The following is a 16,405-nucleotide window of genomic DNA, read 5'->3' on the forward strand; positions in this document are numbered from 1 at the left end:
TCATCACCCTGATACAAACCGAACTAACACCTTTCCAATTATTGGGCTTTACAGCCCACGCTGCCTGGGGGGAGGTTCGCACAGCCCATCCCATGATCCCCGTTCAAGTCAGTCTTTTCTCAGTGTCTGAATGGTCTGGATTCGGGGTGTGGTGCCGGGCAGGGCAGGGCCTCACTCAGCACAGGAGGGGCGGAGGGCAATGTAGCCGGGCACCCAGGGCTGTGGGCAGGGCATCTTCACAGAGTGAAAGGGGAACAACTGTTAGACCAGCTTTGTGTGAGTCCTTCCAACAACTGGCCCGGCATCTGGGAGACGTCTCACCATTGCGTGTGTCGCCCCCATTCCCTTCTTGTCCCCTCTCCTTGCCTCTGAGATCAGACACCCCCGCTGTTCTCCTGGACACCTTTCTGGCCCAGGGAACCTCTTCATCAGGAGACACCTTATTCTCGTTTGCCTTCCCCTTCTAATCCTAGAGAGGCTGAGAGGGACTTAGTCTTTCAGGAGTGAATTCTGGGAGCTGAGCCAGAGGAGGAGACCAGGCTCAGAGGCTAAGCCAGCTGCCCAAGGTCACACAGCTGGTTGGCAGCAGAGCTGGGTTTTGAAGCCACTTGTGTCTTGATTCCATGTTTATTCCCTATGTAAGAATCTCCAGTAGGTCAGGAAGATCCGGGTCCCACACTTGAGCAGAAAAAGTAAAGAAATCAGCCCTTAACCATGAGACCTGAGATATAAGTGTTCCAATGTGTGTGCGGGGGGGGTGGGGGGGGGTGGGGGAGAGGAGAGGTGGGCAGGAGGAAACAGGGAGGAGTGGGGAACCAGGAAAAGGTGGCTGGGAAAAGTATTCTCATCCTCAAGGCGTTGTTTTGGAAATGCAATGATGTCTATTAGAAATGAATTAAGTGTACTAAAAATAAACATGCAAATTGAGGCCAGAATCAATAATAGTCACTAAAGAGGGTGAACAGGAAAATCCTGAGGACTCCATGCCAGAGAGCCTGGAGGCTGGTTGGCCAACCAACATTGTGTGTGTTCTAAGTCCTCCTGTCTCAACACTAGCCAGACTCGAGTTTCACCCCAGCCTGCCTGTGTCTGTCCCCTGCAAAGCCATGTGGCTGTACCTGGCGGTCCTCGTGGGCCTGTACTACCTCCTGCGCTGGTACCGGGAGAGGCAGGTGGTGAGCCTCCTCCAGGACAAGTTCGTCTTCATCACGGGCTGTGACTCGGGCTTCGGGAACCCGCTGGCCAGGCAGCTGGACCTGCGAGGCTTGAGGGTCCTGGATGCATGTCTGATGGTGCAGGGGGCGGAGCAGCTGAAGGGCCAGACGTCAGACAGGCTGGAGACAGTGATCCTGGACGTCGCCAAGACTGAGAGCATCACTGCAGCCACCAAGTGGGTAAAGGAACATGCGAGGGACAGAGGTACCACCCATATTTCTCAATCTGATTCCTCTCTGTGAAGTGGAGACCCCATGACAGCTGCCTGGGGAGATTCCCAAGGTGTTTTCCAGGACTTGAAGTCCTCCCTGTGTTCTTCTCCTCACCCAGCTTACCAGCCAAGCCTCTTCCATCCCACACCCACCTCTCAACCTTGAGGCTCTGCAGCCTGGGGGAGAGTTTTCCCTGATGAGAATGTGTCCTTGCAGACTTCCTGTCTGGTGTCCCCTCCACTGTCAGCAGGAGGTCTGGGTTTCTTGATGCTGAGTGACCAGGGGGATCAGGGTGCAGATTCTGGAGGACGGGTGGAGATGGGCACTCTGGCTGGAAGGCTGCATGGGGGGCTGGGGGGCGGCGCTGGAGCTGAGCTGAGTTCTCAGTACTTGGTCATGTTCTTGCTGGTGACCCCTAGTCATCCAACTTGTGTTTAAATGTCACGCATTTTTCAGATGTCGACACTGAGCTGTCAGGACTTGTCTAAGGAAGGTCAGAAAACTACTGTGGGGTCACCTTCTCTTTTCTTTTTGTTTTTTTGTTTTTGTTTACTACAGTTCTGTCTTTTTTTTATTGGTGAGGGAAAGAACATTAATTTCTTTTATCTTAGTATAAATATATAACATGATCATTGTGGAAACGAAAAAATACAGGGATGAAAACCAAACTCACCCAAAATCTCACCACCCAGAGAAAAGTACTGATAATATTTTGACATACATGGTATTATATTTTGCATATAGTGGTATCTTGATACTTATTAAAAGAAGTTAATAAATTTTACAATATAATAGAAAAATTTCAAAGACATAATTTTTAATAATGGAATATTATATCCTTTAGAATAACATTACTTACTAAGGCAGTACATCATGATATAATATGTAATGGTTTCCTAGATTTTATTCATTGTGTTGAACGTAAATGACGTCTTGATAAAATTTATTTACCAAATTTTCTAGTCTATAACCATGCATATTTTTGTTTGGTTGGTTTTTTGGTTTGTTTGTTTTTGCCTTAAGAAAATTCTTTTTACAATTTTTAAAGGTTACATTCCATTTACAGTTATTACAAAATATTGGCTACATATCTCATGTTGTACAGTAATATAACCCTGTATGTTGATTGGGTCTTTGGTGTCAAATATGGTGAGAGAATATACATTCCTACAAGGGCAGACTTGGTACAGAGCAGGGGAGGGACTAACTCTGTGTATTAATAATTCCAACACCCTGCACCCAACTCCCCTGACCCTGCTTTTCTGCTCTGAGTTCTGTTGGTTAAGTCTTTAAATTCTTGGTACATGTCTCTGAGTCTTGCGGAGAGGTTTCCAAGAAGCTGGGTGACCTGTGAATAGAGGGGCTTAGGGCCAGAGTGGCCTCCTTGGGTGGGAGGAGAGGGTGGGTTTTTCTGGGACAAAGTGTAAATTCCGATTTGGGGGAGGGTGGTTAATAGTGGCAGCCCTGCCTTCCCCTGAAAGCCTACCCCATGGAATTCCCCAGATTCCTGCTGGAACATTGCTCAGTATCGATGTGGGTATTTCAAAGCCAGGCCCTAGAGGTCAATACCAGGCCTGTCAACACATTCTCCCAAACCTGGGATTTCAGGTCTGTTCTACCCAGCCAATCTCCACCCAGATATTACTCATCTTTTTGTTTTTGTCTTTTATCCATTGTCTTTTAATCCTCTCTTCCCCTCCCTTCCTCATGGTCTATCTGTGTGTCTCTCTTTCTTTCATCCTAGCTGTTGGGCACTCAGTCCTGCAGCTGTCAGAAAATCTGAAAATATAGGTGAATATTGATAATGTCTGCAAGGACAACATGGACTGTGAAAACCCAAAACTTCACCCTCCGAGTTCCAGACTATGGACCCACTAGATTTCTTCAGCCTCAGTCCCTGCCTTCATCCAATCTGGGGTGCTTGCCCCTTGTCACCAGGCAGTGGGCTGGGCGTGAAGACTGAGTCAGGAGGGTGGTGCACCTTCTGTCCTCCAACCGCTTACAGTGTTTGGTCTCCTCAAACCCGCAGGCAGCATGTTGGTCTCTGTTCCAGCTGTTCCCCCTGCAGCCTCTCTCCTAAAGTCTTCACTGGGTGGAAGGTGACTTGGAACCACAGCTGGGTCCTCACTTATGGGCCCAGCACAGCATTGCCCTCTCGCCCTCACAGTTCCCAGGAGTCTGGGGCCTGGTGAATAAAGCCAACATCTCCATGCCCACTGCATCCAATGAGTGGCTGACCAAACAGAACTTCATGAAGATACTGGACGTGAACCTGTTGGGGGTGATCGAGGTGACCCTGAGTCTGCTGCCCCTAGTGCGGAAGGCGAGGGGCCGTGACGTCAATATCTCCAGTGTTGGGCCGGGTGTCTCTCTTTGGTGGGAGCTTCTCCATGTCCAAATACAGTGCTGAGGCCTTCTCAGACCCCCTCAGTTATTGGCCTGGGATGGATGCACTTCCTCTGTCCTGCTGCTTCTGTGTTCTGGGGAAGTCTTTTACAGGGGTTTCCTATTACCAGAGAATTAGAGGCCCTTCCAGGTCCCTCTCTCCTGCTCTGTGTAGATCTTTCACTGGGAAGCACCCTTTTATCTTTTGGGTGTCCGGGTGGGTGCGAGGCCTAAGGAGTTTGATTCAACATATTCCTGCCTTGCGTGAGGGTCCACAGTCACCAAGTGTCAGAGGCAGAATTGGACCTGATATTATTTGTCTGTGCAGCCCTTGCATGTGCTCAACTGCTGCGGTATTTAGGTTCTGGGATCTCTGTGGGGAGTGTACCCCCATGAAGCCATTTATCCAGGGAGCCACTTAATCATATCTGTGGGAGAGACTCCACGGGCTGCAGGGGGAGGGTGCTTTTAATTGTGTGGAGCTGTGTCCACAGGCAAGGTGACGTTCCTTAGAGGAACGATGTCCAGGGGGCTACCCGGGTGGAAGAGGGGAGAGAAGGGACTGAGGAGTATGGGAAAGGTAAATTGTGCCTAGTTTGGTGTTTGATTAGAGGTGAGGGGAAGAAGAGGAGATAGCATTTAAGTGGTACCTTGCCTCATAATTGGTAGGATTTAGTGCTACGAATTATAAGTTTGTAAAATATTTGGAAATATATTCAAATTTTACACAGAAGTAATACCATCATCATAACATTTCTTCTCCTGGATTCTATACTTTACAACTCTCCAGAGGTTTCCAGTTACCCAGCACAGTTTAATTTGGTGACTTTGTTTTTTGGTGCATTTTTGTGTTTTGTTTTGCAAGACCTCTGAAGTCCTTGCCCCTCTCCCTGTCTCCCTTGCAGGAGAGAGCTCTCTACTTTGGGGTGAAAATAATTATGATCAAGCCTGGTCAAGATCGCTATGTCCAGTCCTGAGGTGCTTTCTTGAAGTATCCCTGCTGCATAGGATGGGGCCATCCCAGAGGTCAAGGTACTCTATGGGGAGACATTCCTGGCCTTAGATGAGTGAGCTGTGGACCTTGGGGAGTGAAGCAAACTCTTGTCTGGAAGCCTGGGTCCATCATTAGCACCTCTTCCAGTCTCAGGTCCATCCTCGGGGCTCTGACTCACCCACACAATGGGAACAAGAGCTCCATCCCCACGGTCTCGTGTGGTCAACTTGTAACATAAGGAAAGTATCCAGGCTTGGTAGACCTGGGGACCAGTGTCTCATCGGAACCCCGTGTTATCTGGAGAGAAAACTGAAGCCAAAAATGGAAGATACCCGTACTCATGGCAAGTTGATTTTCAGATGCGTCTATTTCTAGTGTTTGTAGAGACCTTCAGTTTCTGCGGTGCACACACTCTCAGGTACAGAGCAAGAGGGGCTTTAGTCTGGAGTGTGACCCTGGGGTAAGAGGTGGCACACACTGCTTGAATGATTTGTAACATGATTTGGCGGGACCAAGAATTTTTTAGAAACTTCTTCCTGAAGTTGATCTAAAAGTGGGAGGGCTGGGAAGTGAGGATATATTTGTATGGCGTCTCCTTCTGGATAGTCATGAAGTCAATTGAAATACTGAAGCCAAGATGATCTGAGAACATCTCCTCATGTGGGACTGCATGGATCATGCCCTGACGCCTGCCACCCCCAGATCCAATACTCACCTGGCTATGATGGCATGGACATCTCTCTCCCCATGAGCTACTTGCCCACCTTCCTGATTGACTCCATGATCTACTGGAGATCCCCAAGGCCTGCTAAGGCCCTGAAACCATCAACTTGAAAAAAAAAACACACAATGTAAGAGCTGCGAGTTGAGTTGATTTAATGTCTTCCTGAGTACTATGGCCCAGGGTAGAGTCTCTCAGATACCTCTGAGGACCTGCCCCGAAGAGGCAGAAGGAGAAACCAGCAACTATGTGATTTTGGTTGAGGGGTTGTGCAATCAGGCATACATCTAGGTAGAAGGTTACTCCTAGTCGCAAGGAACAGATAACTCAGTTAATGATTTTAGTGCTTTCTGAAGTACGGAAAGATGCAAGATTCCAGGGTAATAAAGAATTTCTCCAGAAATATTTCTATGTAAGGGCCTGTTTGCTGTTTTCCCAGAGCAGAGTTCCTCATCCTGATCTTTGTTCTGAATTCCTTTCAAGGTATATTGTAGGTCAGCAATGTAGTGACTAATGACTTAATCCTTGTAGAACTGGATGATGAGTGACGTGCCTTGTTTTTTATAACCAAAGACTGGGGTGCATGGTAGGGAGGAGTTGGGGACTCTGTGGGGAGGGGATGCATCAGAGGGAGGGAAATAAAGTGGAGAGAGGGGTTCTCATGTCACCGGGGACACCCATCCCACCACAGTCCCCACCTTCTCCTCAGGCTTCTCTTGGGACATTACTTAGGATTCTGGGGATATTAGGAAGAAAGGAACAAGTTTTGTGTCTGAGGAACAGGGGTCAATAGCTCACGTCTGTGTCCTGTTCCTTGAGTGGCCTCTCAGTGCCTCATGTTCCACATGCAGCTGTGAAAAATCCACCCTTTGGGGAGGGTGTGAGCAGCTGGCAGGGTCTTGGCCCCCCACCCTCTGCCCCTGTCCACCTCTTCTGGGTGTGCCTTGGCCCTGGCCAGTCTCCCCCTCCCATGGGATAAAAGTGGTCTGGGGGAGGTAAAGGTCCCTCCCCTCCAAAGACACCTGTAGACAGGGGTGTGTGTGGAGGGTGACCACCAGCCTGACACAGCAGCCTAGGTGCCAACTCAGCAGACCTTGGCTGGAAAGGGCTGTCCTCAGTAGGGGTCCTGACAGAGGACACAGAAACCAATTTTTGTTTTGTCTTGAAACCATGCATTTCCATTGATTATATTTTCCTGAAAATAAAAGATGAAAAGTTTACGCAGGCCCAGTGATTGGGACCGATGCCTTGGGCAGCAGTGGGTGTGTGCCTACGAGAGGAAGAGTCAGGTGACCTCACAGAGGAGAAGGGGTGAGTGGGGTGACCTGAGGAGGGATTTGAAGAGGGAAGTGAGGTCATCCCTTCATCCACAGAAGTGAGGGGCTAATGTGTCTTTCTGGGGCTTATCAAGTGACCTGGGTTCCCAGGGTTAGACACAGGATGGACAAACAAGGAGAGGTGTCTAAGGGACAGGCAGGGCCCAGACCCTTCCCTGGGGACACCTAGTCTCTCTCTCACCAGAAACCTCTCTCTGTGGTCCTCCCTCTGTCCCCTCCTTTAGAGTCACCACCGTCCATCCTCTGCCAACCTCCGGGTCCCCTGGTCCAGATCCCCTCCCCCGACCCTCCAGTGGAGGAGAGTGGGGGTCACTTCTGGACCCTGGTCTTATGTTTTCTGCTAATCTTTACTGAGCACTTACTGTGTGCAGGACAGGAATTCCCTTGATGTCCCAGTGCTTCCTGAGACCCCGACTCTTTATGTGTCCACTCTTCTCATGATGGTCTGAGTATGGACTCAGTGGAGAAGGCATCTGTTCAAAGTCATACAGATTTCTGGGCTGAGTACAAATTGGAGTGGGAGGGACCTCTCCAAGTGTCAACTAGAAAACCTGAACTTTTTTCTCCTTTTGTTCAAAGTCGAGGGTATGGAGTCTTCAGGGGAACCTTATGTTATAGAACAGTATCACCATTTTTTTTTTTTTTTTTTTTTTTTTTTGCTGTACGCGGGCCTCTCACTGTTGTGGCCTCTCCCGCTGCGGAGCACAGGCTCCGGACACACGGGCTCAGCGGCCATGGCTCACGGGCCCAGCCGCTCCGCAACATGTGGGATCTTCCCGGGCCGGGGCACGAACCCATGTCCCCTGCATCGGCAGGCGGACTCTCAACCTCTGCGCCACCAGGGAAGCCCAGTATCACCATTTTTGAGCAGAGAGTGAGTTCAAAAGTTGCAGGGCCACTGAAACTCAAGACTGTGGTGAGCGCTTGGTGTCAGACAGGGGACTGCTGAAGAGACAAAGATGGCTAGGAGTTTCCTCAAGGATCTCTGAGTACTTCAAGGCTGTCATGTCAGCCCCTCAAGGTCTATCATGTCTACCTCTTAAATACAAAGCTAGAGCTTCATACTTGATCTGAAGACCCCAGATTTTCATATTTTTATTTATACACACACAGAGAGAAACACACAGAGCCAGATTCCAAACAAACTGAAATCAAATAAAGCATCATTGATTCACTTTACGCCTTGGAGGTATGTGTTCAGGAGGTTTGGACTCACCTCCAGGAATCCTCTCCAGAATGTCAGAGAACTTGTGAGATTACAACCCCTGGCCCTGGGCTTCCCTGGTGGCGCAGTGGTTGAGAGTCCGCCTGCCGATGCAGGGGACACGGGTTCGTGCCCCGGTCCGGGAAGATCCCACATGCCGCGGAGCGGCTGGGCCTGTGGGCCATGGCCGCTGAGCCTGCGCGTCCAGAGCCTGTGCTCCACAACGGGAGAGGCCACAACAGTGAGAGGCCCGCATACTGCAAAAAAAAAAAAAAAACCACACACACAAAAAACAAAACCCTGGCCCTCCTTGCTGGTCCTACACGGGGGTGGGGAGGCAAGGGTTACACTGAGGTGGGTTCCATGGCCCACAATGTGGACTGTGACTCAAGGGCCCCAATTCAGACAAGATGGAACAACAAATGCATTGAAAAAGAAGTGCAATGCACAGCAGCCCATGTCCTCAGCCTAGGCCCTCAGCAGAACCCCATTTCTCCTCATTCCAGGCTGCCTTCCTTGGAGAGGGAGCCAGGTCTTGTCTGATGGACCTGTGCAGGGGCTGGAACCCATGCCATGAGGATCCAGGGGAGTGCCACAAGGAAGCTGCTGTCACTCTTTCCCTGGGCTGTCCTGGCCCTTTGTGAGTCGCATAGGGTCAGTGACTCCCCGCCTGCAACCCTCATCCCCTCTGAGCACCAGATCTTCAACACCTGAAGGCCCTGGTCTGTTTCTACATTTTTGGGTCTCCACTCCAGACGGCGGAACTGCGTACGTGTAGAGATGGAAACAAGCTTGCACAGTTAGCCCTTACTCTCTACCCCTTCCAGCTCCCCCAGTTGTTACCTACACCTCCCCCTGTTCAGAGGACTTGTCCTGGGTGGAGAAGAGGGAGTGGGTGGGAGATGGCCTTACGCTTGACAGTGGTCCCCACTGAGATGCTGTTGGGCTACGCCGGGGGGTGTGTGCGTCAGCTCCAGCTCACATGAGGGTCACAGGTGTTGTCCTGGAATCTGGCCCAACTGCCCTTCCCAGGACATAAGGTGCAGAGATCTTTGTCAGTGAGTCTCCCTGACAGCGTAGCCTCTGAAGGATTTCTTCTTCTGGCCCCTGCAGCTCCCAGGTGAGTGAGTGTCACCCCAGGCTCCTTTCTCTTACTGCTCTCTCCTGACCTTTCTGTGGTTGTTCCCACCTGGAATGTAGTCTGAAACAGCTGAGACCCCCGCGAGCAGTCATATTACTTTCAGGATTCACAAAAGGGAAGCAGATGGCATGAGGGCTGGGACATGTCTTCTGCATGGCCCCTTGGGAGTTTATGGTTGAAGGAATTCGTGGTCACTGAGGAAAAAACCCTCTTGTTTCTTCCAAGTAAAGAAACCACGACCTTCTCCCTTAGCAAGGTTTCTATTTGCCTAGGATTTGCATGTCGCCCCAGGCCCCTGAGAGTTTCCAGGGCACCATCCTTCATCCTTGCCTTCTTCGTCCTCACCCTTTGGGAAGCCCACGTAGGAGGGTCCTGGTGGTCACGCAGGAAGCAGGCACAGGCTGGTTTCTGCAAGACGAGCCTTTCTATTACTGCTGCCAACTCCCACCTGAGGGATAAACACTTTCAGGACTACAGTCAGCTCCCTGCACTTGACAGTTACCACTAAAGGCTGAATCTGTGCCCCTGTCTGTCTTTGTTGGCTGCTGGGGTGGGTTCCAGGGGCATTTGAGCCTCTGTTTGCTTGGGGAAGCCTCTCCTTCCCTCCCAGTGCCTCTCGTCTTTCCTTACTTACCAGTCGGAGCTGTAGTAAATGTGGACGGTCAGGGGATGCCCAGCGCACTGAACCAGGCTCCTTCTGTCCCTGCCCCACTCAGCAGCTCTGTACCCCTGATGGGTCCACCCCCGTTACTGAATGAAAGTCCCTGCATGCACAGCTGTTCTGGGGTCCAGCCTCTGGTCCTTTCTTTAATCTCCTGAGGGGGCAGCTCCCCCCTCTTCTCCATCATCACCCTGATACAACTGACCTGATTCTTTCCAATTATTGGGCTTTACAGCCCACGCTGCCTGGGGGGAGGTTCGCACAGCCCATCCCATGATCCCCGTTCAAGTCAGTCTTTTCTCAGTGTCTGAATGATCTGGATTCGGGGTGTGGTGCCGGGCAGGGCAGGGCCTCACTCAGCACAGGAGGGGCAGAGGGCAATGTAGCCGGGCACCCAGGGCTGTGGGCAGGGCATCTTCACAGAGTGAAAGGGGAACAACTGTTAGACCAGCTTTGTGTGAGTCCTTCCAACAACTGGCCCGGCATCTGGGAGACGTCTCACCATTGCGTGTGTCGCCCCCATTCCCTTCTTGTCCCCTCTCCTTGCCTCTGAGATCAGACACCCCTGCTGTTCTCCTGAACACCTTTCTGGCCCAGGGAACCTCTTCATCAGGAGACACCTTATTCTCGTTTGCCTTCCCCTTCTAATCCTAGAGAGGCTGAGAGAGACTTAGTCTTTCAGGAGTGAATTCTGGGAGCTGAGCCAGAGGAGGAGACCAGGCTCAGAGGCTAAGCCAGCTGCCCAAGGTCACATAGCTTGTTGGCAGCAGAGCTGGGTTTTGAAGCCACTTGTGTCTTGATTCCACGTGTATTCCCCTTGTAAGAATCTCCAGTAGGTAAGGGAGACCCCGGTCCCAGGCTGAGTAGGAAAAAGGGAAGAAGATAGTTGTGAACCATGAAACCTGGGATATAAGAGTTACAACGTTTGGGGGTGGGGTGGAGAGGGGAGAGGTGGGTAGAGGGAAACAGGGAGGAGTGGGTGCACCAGGAAGAGGTGGGTGGAAAAGCACTGTCATCCTTAAGAAGTTGTGTTGGAAACGCAATGACATGTATTAGAAATGCTGTGAGCGCACCAAATAGCATGCATTTGGGGTTAGAATCAATAATACTCAGCAAAGAGGGTGAACAGGAAAATCGTGAGGACTCCACGCCAGAGAGCCTGGAGGCTGGTTGGCCAACCAACATTGTGTACGTTCTTAAGTCCTCCTGTCTCAACACTAGCCAGACTCGAGTTTCACCCCAGTCTGCCTGTGTCTGTCCCCTGCAAAGCCATGTGGCTGTACCTGGCGGTCCTCGTGGGCCTGTACTACCTCCTGCGCTGGTACCGGGAGAGGCAGGTGGTGAGCCTCCTCCAGGACAAGTTCGTCTTCATCACGGGCTGTGACTCGGGCTTCGGGAACCTGCTGGCCAGGCAGCTGGACCTGCGAGGCTTGAGGGTGCTGGCTACGTGTCTGACGGAGCAGGGGGCCGAGCAGCTGAACGGCCAGACATCAGACAGGTTGGAGACGGTGATCCTGGACGTCACCAAGACTGAGAGCATCGCTGCGGCCGCCGAGTGGGTGAAGGAGCGTGTCGGGGACAGAGGTACCACCCAGATTTCTTTTTTCTGTTTATTTCTTCTCTCTGTGTGAAGGGGAGACCCACTGACAGCTGCCTGGGGAGATTCCCAAGGTGTTTTCCAGGACTTGAAGTCCTCCCTGTGTTCTCCTCATCCAGCTTACCAGCAAAGCCTCTTCCATCCCACCTCCACCTCCCAACCTTGAGGCTCTGCAGTTTGGGGGAGAGTTTTCCCTGATGAGAGTGCGTCCTTGCAGACTTCCTGTCTGGTGTCCCCTCCTCCCTCAGCAGGAGGTCTGGGTTCCTTGATGCTGAGTGACCAGGGTGATCGGGGTGCACTTTTTGGAGGACGGGTGGAGATGGGCACTCTGGCTGGAAGGCTGCATGGGGGGCTGGGGGGCAGCGCTGGAGCTGGGCTGTGTTCTCAGCACTTGATCATGTTCTTCCTGGTGATCCGTAGTCATCCTACTTGGGTTTAAATGTCACCAATTTTCATATGACAACATTGAGCTGTTAGGACTTGTCTAAGGAAGGTCAGAAAACTACTTAAGTGTTACTTTTTCTCTCTCTCTGTTTTCTGTTTTTCTTCTTTTCTTTTCCTTCTTTGTTTGTTTTTTTTAATTACTACAGTTGTGCCTTTGTTTTGCAGGGGAAGGAGAGAACTTGTATTTCTTTCATCTAAGTATAATTTAAAACATGATCATTGTGGCAACTCAGAAAAGTACAGGGATTAAAACCAAACTCTCTCAAAATCTCACCACCCAGAGATAAGTACTGATAATGTTTTGACATACATGGTATTATATTTTGCACATATTAGTATCATTTTCTTTCCACTGAAGAAAGATGTACTGATTTACAACGTAATAAAACTTTCTTCCAAAAATTAGTAAATTATGACTGAGAATATACTACCCTTTAGAATAGCATTACTTACTAAAAAGTACCTCATGGTATGATACATAATTATTTCCTACCTTTTATTCATCATATTCAACATAAATGATATCTTGGCAAACTTCTTTCTACCCAGTTCCCTACACTATAACCGCATATGTTGATTGTGCCTTTGGTGACAATGGTTGGAGAATATTCTTCCTACAAGGCACACGTGTTACTGAGTAGGGGAGGAACTCAACTCTCTGAGTGGATACTTCTGGCAGCCCTATCCCATCCCTCAATAGCCTGCTCCTGCCACCCTGAGGCCTATGGTTACCAAGTCTTTAAAACCTTGGGATTGTGTCTTTGATACTTGCAGAGAGGTCTCCGTTAAGTTGGGTGAAATTGCACCAAGGAGATGTGGCTAGAGTGGACTCCTGTGTGGGTGGCAGGAGAAGATGGAATTTTCTGGGGTAGGGGGTGAACTCTGTGTTCTGGGGGTGATGGGTAAACAGAGGCAGCCCTTCCTCCCCCTGAAAGCCTACCCCCATGGAATTCCCCAGATTCCTGCAGGAACATTGCTCGGTGTTTTAAGGCCAGGCCCTAGAGGTCAATACCAGGCCTGTCAACATGTTTCCCCAAACCTGGGATTTCAGGTCTGTTTTACCCAGCCAGTCTCCACCCAGATATTACTCATCCTTTTTTGCCTTTTATCCACTGTCTCTTTTAATCCTCTCTTCCCCTCCCTTCCTTATTGTCTCTCTATATTTCCCTCTCTTTCCCTCATACTAGCTGTTGGGCACTCAGTCCTGCAGCTGTCAGAAAATCTGAAAATGTAGGTGAATATTGATAATGTCTGCAAGGACAACATGGACTGTGAAAACACAAAACTTCACCCTCCGAGTTCCAGACTATGGACCCACTAGATTTCCTCAGCCTCAGTCCCTGCCTTCATCCAATCTGGGGTGCTTGCCCCTTGTCACCAGGCAGTGGGCTGGGCGTGAAGACTGAGTCAGGAGGGTGGCACACCTTCTGTCCTCCAACCGCTTACAGGATCTGGTCTCCCCAAACCCGCAGGCAGCATGTTGGTCTCTGTTCCAGCCGTTCCCCCTGCAGCCTCTCTCCTAAAGTCCTCACTGGGTGGAAGGTGACTTGGAACCTCTGCTGGGTCCTCACTCACGGGCCCAGCATGGTGTTGCCCTCTCGCCCTCACTGTTCCCAGGACTCTGGGGCCTGGTGAATAATGCCGGCATTTGCACTCCCATGGCACCCAATGAGTGGCTGACCAAACAGGACTTCGTAAAGATGCTCGACGTGAACCTGTTGGGGATGATCGAGGTGACCCTGAGTCTGCTGCCCCTAGTGCGGAAGGCGAGGGGCCGTGTGGTCAACGTCTCCAGCGTCATGGGCCGCGTGTCCCTCTTTGGTGGGGGCTACTGCATGTCCAAATACGGCGTGGAGGCCTTCTCAGACTCCCTCAGGTAATGGCCTGGGATGGAGGCCCTTCCTCTGTCCTCCTGCTTTATGCTTCTGGGGGTGCCTTCTACAGGGGTTTTCTTTCTTTAGAGACCTAATGGCCCTTCCTTCTAGATCCCTCTCTCTTGCTCTGTGTAGGTCTTTCACTGGGAAGCACCCTTTTATCTTTTGGGTGTCCAGGTGGGTGTGAGGCCTAATATGATTCAACATATTCCTGCCTTGCGTGAGGGTCCACAGTCACCAAAGTGTCGGAGGCAGAATTGGACTTGATATGATTTGTCTGTGCAGCCCTTCCATGTGCTCAGCTGCTGCGGTATTTAGGTTTTGGGAGCCCTGTGGGGAGTGTACCCCATGAAGCCATTAATCCAGGGAGCCACTTAATCAAATCAGTGTGGAGACTCCACGGGCTGCAGGGAGAAGGTGGCTCTGATGTGCGGGATCTGATACCGTGGGCAGAGAGATGCTCCCTAGAGGACAGGTGGCCAGGGGGTTAGCAGAGTAGGAGAGGGGAGAGAGGGGACTGGGGAGTATGGGAAAGATAAAACGTGCAAAGTGTGGTGATTGATTGGAGGTGAGAGGAATAGGAGGAGATAACATTTAAAGGATGCCTTGTAGCACAACTGGTAGGATTTAGAGCTGATAGGCGCAGGTATGTAAAGTAATTGGAAAAATATTCCCACTCTATACAGAAGCAATACCATCATCCTGAGTTTTCTCCCCCTGGCTTCTGTACCTCACAACCTCTGAGAAATTCCAGCGTATCCTACCCCGATCCTATGTTGGTGTCTTACTGTTCTTTCATGTCTTGTTTTGCAAGAGGACCTCTGAAGTCCTTGCCCCTCGGCCTGTCTCCCTTGCAGGAGGGAGCTCTCCTACTTCGGAGTGAAGGTGGCGATGATTGAGCCTGGTTACTTCATGACCAATATGACCAGCCCTGAGGTGTTTAATGGAAGCCTCCAGGCATCATGGGATCAGGCCAGCCCAGAGATCAAGGAACTCTATGGAGAGAAGTTCGTGGCTGACTGTGAGTGAGACCTTGGGGAGAGAAGCAAACCCTTGTCTGGTAGCCTGGGTCCATCATTAGCACCTCCTCCAGTCTCAGGTCCATCCTCCAGGCTCTGAGTCCCCCCACATAGTGGGGACATGAACTCCATCCCCAGGGTCCTGTGTGGTCAATTGGTGACCCAAGGAAGGGATTCAGGCTTGATAGACCTGGGGACCAGTTTCTCTTCCGAAACTCTTTTAATTTGGGAAGGAAACTGAAGCCAGAGAGGGAAGACACCCGTGGAATCACGGTAAGCTGGTGTTAGAACCAGCTTTTTTCAGGTGCCTCAATTTCTAGTGTTTGCAAAGACCTCCAGTTTATGTAGTGCACATATTCCCAGGAATAGATCCAGAGGGGGCTTGGTGTGGATAGAGATCCTGGGGTAAGTGTTAGGACACACTCCAATGAAATCCATGGATTTGATTTGGAGTATGATTTTGGAAGAGAAAGGACTTTTTAGAAACTGTCATGTTGATCTGAAAGTGGGAACATTGGGAAATGAGAATATTTTGGATGGTGTCTCCTTCTGGACAGTCATGAAGACATCTAATTTATTGAAGCCATCATGGTCCGGGAATCTGTCCTTGATGACCAACTGCATGGAGCATGCCCTGACCTCCTGCCACCCCCGCACCCGGTACTCCGCTGGCTGGGACGCCAAGTTCTTCTACCTCCCCGTGAGCTACATGCCCACCTTCCTGGTGGATCTCATGATGTACTGGGGTGCCCCACGGCCTGCTAAGGCCCTGTAACCCAAGACTGGGGTGCATGGTGGGGGCAGTTGGGGATAGTGTGGGGAGGGGATGCATCAGGGAGAGGGAAATAGAGTGGCGAAAGGGGTTCTCATGTCACCGGGGACACCCATCCCACCTCAGTCCCCAGGCTTCTCTTGGGACATTACTTAGTTCTCTGGGGATATTAGGAAGAAAGGAACAAGTCTTATGGCCGAGGAACAGGGCTCATTATCTCACATCTGTGTCCTGTTCCTTGAGTGGCCTCTCAGTGCCTTATGACCCACATGCAGCTGTGAAAAACCCTCGCTTTGGGGAGGGTGTGAGCAGCTGGGAGTTTTCAGTCCCCCCTGCTCTGCCTCTGTCCACCTGTTGATGTATCTTTCCCATGTCCAGTCTCCCTCTCCCCCAGGATAGAAATAGACAGGGGAGATAAAGGCCCCTCTTGCCTGAGGGTATGTGTTGACAGTGGAGGGTAACCACCAGCCTGACTCACGAGCCTAGGTGCCAACTCAGTAGACCTTGGCTGGAATGCGATCCTGTCGGAGAACAAACAAACCGGGTTTTGATCTATCTTGGAAACAAGAATTTCCATTGATTATTTTTTCCTTAAAATTATAGTTGAAAAGTTCACCTGCTTGAGCTTCATGCTTAATCTGAAGACTCCTGTTTTTCAAATTATTATTTATACACGTAAACACTCACATACACACACAGACACCGAGCCAGTCACACCAAACAAACTGAAATCAAATAAAGTATCATTGATTCACTTTATGCCTTGGGGGTATGTGTTCAGGAGGTTTGGACTCAGCCCCAGGAATCCTCTCCAGAATGTCAGAGAGCT

General features: G+C 50.5%; 1 protein-coding gene across 1 annotated transcript; it reads left to right on the forward strand.

Annotated features, from left to right (window-relative positions):
• The first annotated feature begins 10,865 nt into the window (after window positions 1–10,865).
• RDH16 (retinol dehydrogenase 16) lies at window positions 10,866–16,331 on the forward strand. The gene is made up of 4 exons (XM_033866443.2): window positions 10,866–11,454; window positions 13,529–13,787; window positions 14,643–14,806; window positions 15,362–16,331. The coding sequence occupies exons 1-4, from the start codon at window positions 11,142–11,144 to the stop codon at window positions 15,577–15,579; spliced, it is 954 nt and encodes a 317-aa protein (XP_033722334.1). The 5' UTR covers window positions 10,866–11,141; the 3' UTR covers window positions 15,580–16,331.
• Window positions 16,332–16,405: the final 74 nt, after the last annotated feature.

Source organism: Tursiops truncatus, chromosome 11, assembly GCF_011762595.2.
Source record: "Tursiops truncatus isolate mTurTru1 chromosome 11, mTurTru1.mat.Y, whole genome shotgun sequence".
In the NCBI taxonomy this organism is placed as follows: Eukaryota; Metazoa; Chordata; class Mammalia; order Artiodactyla; family Delphinidae; genus Tursiops; species Tursiops truncatus.

What these genes read in the sequence shown, in the direction of transcription:
- RDH16 (XM_033866443.2), top strand. Translation starts at nt 11,142, where the DNA reads ATGTGGCTGTACCTGGCGGTCCTCGTGGGCCTGTACTACCTCCTGCGC. An exon ending in GGAGCGTGTCGGGGACAGAG is followed by an intron (nt 11,455 to 13,528) that starts GTACCACCCAGA and finishes CACTGTTCCCAG; the next exon opens with GACTCTGGGGCCTGGTGAAT. An exon ending in GCCTTCTCAGACTCCCTCAG is followed by an intron (nt 13,788 to 14,642) that starts GTAATGGCCTGG and finishes TCTCCCTTGCAG; the next exon opens with GAGGGAGCTCTCCTACTTCG.